Source organism: Corvus brachyrhynchos, unplaced genomic scaffold, assembly GCF_000691975.1.
Source record: "Corvus brachyrhynchos isolate BGI_N302 unplaced genomic scaffold, ASM69197v1 scaffold130, whole genome shotgun sequence".
NCBI lineage: Eukaryota > Metazoa > Chordata > Aves > Passeriformes > Corvidae > Corvus > Corvus brachyrhynchos.
Window position 1 is genome coordinate 768,282 of NW_008236193.1, and position 4,036 is coordinate 772,317.

Sequence of the window (4,036 nt, forward strand, 5' to 3'; positions counted from 1 at the left end):
CTTTCCCTCCCTGACCCCTTTCTGGAGGAGATGGAGTTTGGAAGCAAAGATTTTTCTTTCCAGTTTCTCAAAAGCCTGAAATCCTCCTTTATTTCCATGTGTTGCCCTCGGAAGATGGGTCAAAGCTGAGCTTTTGGGCCTTCAGGGCCCTTTGCCAGCCCGGTGCAATTCCATGTAAATACACTGAACTTCCTCCGAGCTGAGAGGGGCAGTGCTGGAGGAGAGGCTCCGTCCCAGGAGGGAGCACCCCGGGCTCCGGCTCCCCCGGCTCCGCTGCTTCCCAGCGTGCCCAAGGTCAGCCGGGATAAACACGAGGGAGGAGTTTCCTGGCTTTAGAAAGAGGGATTTGGCTTTTCCCTGATAAAACTCAGGAGAAAACCACCCTGGGCAGTGGCAGCACGGTTCCAGGGCTCTGGTCACGACGTGGGCTGGTGACGTGGGGCTCATCCTGCCCTCCTGGATATCAAGGTGACCATGGGACCACGCTGTCCCCCCACATGGCACCTGCTGGTTTGCATCCCTGGTTTGCAGAGGTTCCTCACTGGGGTCTAGCAGGAAAGCACAAGTTGAAAGCCCCTTTTGTTCCCCCACACCTATTCCCCCACCTCCACCCCCATATTTACAGATTTGCTTTCCCTCCTGGCCCCTTGGCTCGTGTTTATTTTTCCCCTCAGCTGAATTGGTGTGAAGGTGACTCAAAGCAGCTCTGTTCTCTCCCAGCGAGTCGTTTTCCAGTGTAATTCCATGGAAGGGCTTTTCTCTCTCCTTGTTTGCAGCCCGGTTTCCTGCCCAGCGAGATGGGAATCGCCAGCCCCAGCACGCTGTCCCCCACTGGGGGCAAAGGGGGGTCTCAGTATTTTTCTTACCCCAACAATCCTCGCAGGAGAGGTGCTGAGAGCAGCATAGGTGAGTGGCTGCATGTCCCCCGGGTGCCACCATGCCGCAGGGTTGTCACCTGGGCAGGTGCCCTTGTCAGATCTGCCTTTGGGAATGAGGAGCTGATGCTGGGAATGAGGGCGTTGATGTTGGGAATGAGGGACTGATGTTGCCATAGGTGCACCTGGCATGAATTTGGCATTTGCTCTTTGTTGGGGAGGGAATGCATATAAATACCTCTTATCTATGTAGAGATATCTAACTTCAACAAAGGGGTGCTCAGAGGCAGGTGCAGTTTCCCTCTTTCTGGAAAATGCCAGATTAGCTGAAAGCAGCAAAGCTTGAGGTTCTTCTAAAAACACCTCCAGCCACACTGCACATCACTCGTCCTTCCTGGAAAACCTTGGGCTGCCTCGGAGGCTGTTTCCGTGGCTGGTGGCCCTCCTGGAGCTGCAGCGGGCAGGACTGGCAGGAGCAGGGCGTAGGAGGCAGCGGGAGGTCCGGGCACTGTGCCCTGGGACTCAGGGAATGTTTGCTCCAGGAGCTCTCCCTGCCTGCTCCGGGGTTCCCAAGCAGGACTTGCCCATGTCTGGATCGACCTGGGAGTAACTTTTACCACAGGCTGGGGTCAGGTGTGAGTTTAGCTTCGGAGGGAAGACAAGCTCCACTTCCCCAGAACTTGTGTTTCTCGTCACAGTTCCCCCTGCAGCCTCCAGAGCCACTTTCCTGCTGCTATTTCGGGCTTTCCCCAACAAGTGAAACCAGAAGTGACCCAGTGATGGGTGCATTTTTCAGTGCTTTTCAGAAAAAGGCACCTACTGTGGTGCTGCCACTTCAGCCTGGAAAATGATTCTTTAGCATTCTGTGGGGTGAATTCCTGCTCTGGAGGTACATCCCAGCTGAGTCCCTGGCTTGGCAGGTTGCTGTTGTTAGCACCCTGCACCCCCCAGCCAGGGCTTTCCTTAATTATGAAAAATAATAAAAAATAATTATGAAAAAAAGAATTAAAATAGTCATAAAAATAATAATTAGGAAAAATTGAATTCTAAAAAAATTTAGCCTGTGCTTCCCCTTGAGCCACTCCTGGATGTTTCCCTACCACCTCCCTGAATTGTCCCCTTCCCCCAGGACACTGTGTCCCCCTCCAGAGCTGGAACGGGAGGGATGGGCTGGGGTCTGTCCCTGGGAAGCACATCCCTGCCTCCTGCAGCAGTGAAGCTTTCCCAAGTATATCCCTGTATAGGGAGCAAATGAAAATACAGCCCAGCCCTACACGTGTTCCCTTTCTGCATCCTCTCTCTGCAAACCCACTTCAAGTTAAAGTGTTTCCCAAAAAACCCCAATGAGGGGTTGTAACATTAAATGTTATTACATTTATGGGCTCAGTCTCTCCCAACAAGCCCTTGCTGTCCTGGGATCTCTGTGTGGCTGTGAAACCTGCCCCCAAAAGGTGCAGACGAGATTTGGAGGGGCTCATCCTTGGACATTTTCACTGTTGATGCTTCCTTGGCCATGGGACATTTGGGATCTCAGCCCTGTCAGTACCTGCAGTTTCCAACCCCGGAGACTTTTGCTGCAGCTCGTTTTCCCCTCCCTGTAACCCCTCTGAAAACTCAGATCCTCTCTTCTCTAACACAGATGGACAGCCCAAAAAGGTTCGGAAGGTGCCTCCTGGACTCCCCTCCTCGGTAAGTGGCAGCAGCTCCTTCCCCATTTCCCCATCCCCTGGGAGCCATCCCTGCTCCCTGTGCCACAGCGCTGCAACCCCAAACATCGAGGGCTGAGCTTTTAGCGGGACGGGGAAGGGTTTCCCGTGTGGGAGAACGGGGAAGCTTTGGGAGAGCTGGGTGGGGAAGAAGCCCGGGGCCGTGGCCTCGTGCCCCGCAGCCTGGGCTGGGTTTGACGTCGTGTCGCGAGTGAAAGGCGAGCCCGGGGCTCGGGTGTCCTGCAGCAGGGGAAGGGGAAGCGGCGCAGTTGTGCCCGGGGCAGGCAGCTGAGCCCGCTCCAGGTGTGCGCTGCTTTGCAGGAAAGCTGAGCAGCCTGCAGGAATACGCTGTCCCCGCTCCCGCGGCTGTTCGGGGAGTGAACTGAACAATGTCTTTGTGGCTGGGAGTAATGGGATCTCCAGGAAAGCTAATTGGGGCGGGCTGGAGGGTTCCTGCAGGAACACTGGAGCTGTCTGGCGGCCGGGGCTGCATTCCTGGCTGGAATGTTTGCGTGCTTGGAGGGGGACGGTGCTGTCCTATTGAGCTCTGTCCCATTGGGCTCTGTCCCCAGACCAGGGCTGTGCTGAGGATGTGCCCTCACTCCCTGCCAAAGCTGCTGTGACTCTCTCCCATTCCCAGGGAACACCCCATCCATGGGGGAAACCCCGTGCTGTGGCATTCCCTGACCACTCGAGCAGAGCTGTAACCTCCAGCACAGGCTCTGCCTTTGGAATTGGACCCCGAGGTGCTGGGTTTGGAGGATAGAGGGAGAGGAGGGTACCGAGGGCTTGCCAGGTTGGGCTCGCCGACCTGGGGGTGTTGGAGGGTCCATGTGGATCCGTGTGAGGCAGAAACCAGCTCCAGTTGCACCAAGAGTCTGTGTTTTTACAGGGAAAACCTGCTCGAGTCACAATCCATGTCGCTGCCTCGAGTTTCTGTGTGAAATTTGGGAGTGTTAAACCCCAGTCGACATGTGGGGAAAACGTCGCCCCCGACAAATGGCCTTTATTGGCCTCGGATTTCAAAGTGCTGGGGCTTGGCCCATCCTGCTGGCAGAGCCCTGGAGGGCCCTGATTCCCACAAGAGGGGCTGCTTGGCATTTGCCACAGCTCAGCCCCTTCCCCGTGTCTGAGTGACACCTGCACAGCCTTTCATAGGATCATGGAATGGTTTGGGTTGGAAGGGGCCTCAAAGCCCATCCAGTGCCATCCCTGCCATGGGCAGGGACACCTCCCACTGTCCCAGGCTGCTCCAAGCCCCAATGTCCAGCCTGGCCTTGGACACTGCCAGGGATCCAGGGGCAGCCCCAGCTGCTCTGGGCACCCTGTGCCAGGGCCTCCCCACCCTCACAGGGAGGATTTTTTCCCCAACATCCAGCCTAAATCTCCCTCTTTGCCCTGGCTGTTGCCTCGGCTGCCCCTTGATGCCAGAGCTCCAATTTCCAGAGCAGGAGC

At 56.1% G+C, this 4,036-nt stretch overlaps 1 protein-coding gene across 6 annotated transcripts in view; it reads left to right on the forward strand.

Annotated features, from left to right (window-relative positions):
- The window catches only part of TCF3 (transcription factor 3), a 75,204-nt gene that overhangs the window by 52,849 nt on the left and 18,319 nt on the right, over positions 1-4,036 (forward strand). For 5 of the 6 annotated variants that reach the window (XM_017739291.1, XM_017739305.1, XM_017739300.1 and 2 more), the window contains exons 6-7: positions 777-906; positions 2,515-2,564. The exons of the other annotated variant lie outside the window; for it this stretch is intronic. In XM_017739291.1, coding sequence (XP_017594780.1) covers positions 777-906; positions 2,515-2,564 — 180 coding nt within the window. The remainder of the gene's footprint in view (positions 1-776; positions 907-2,514; positions 2,565-4,036) is intronic. 6 annotated transcript variants of the gene reach the window in all.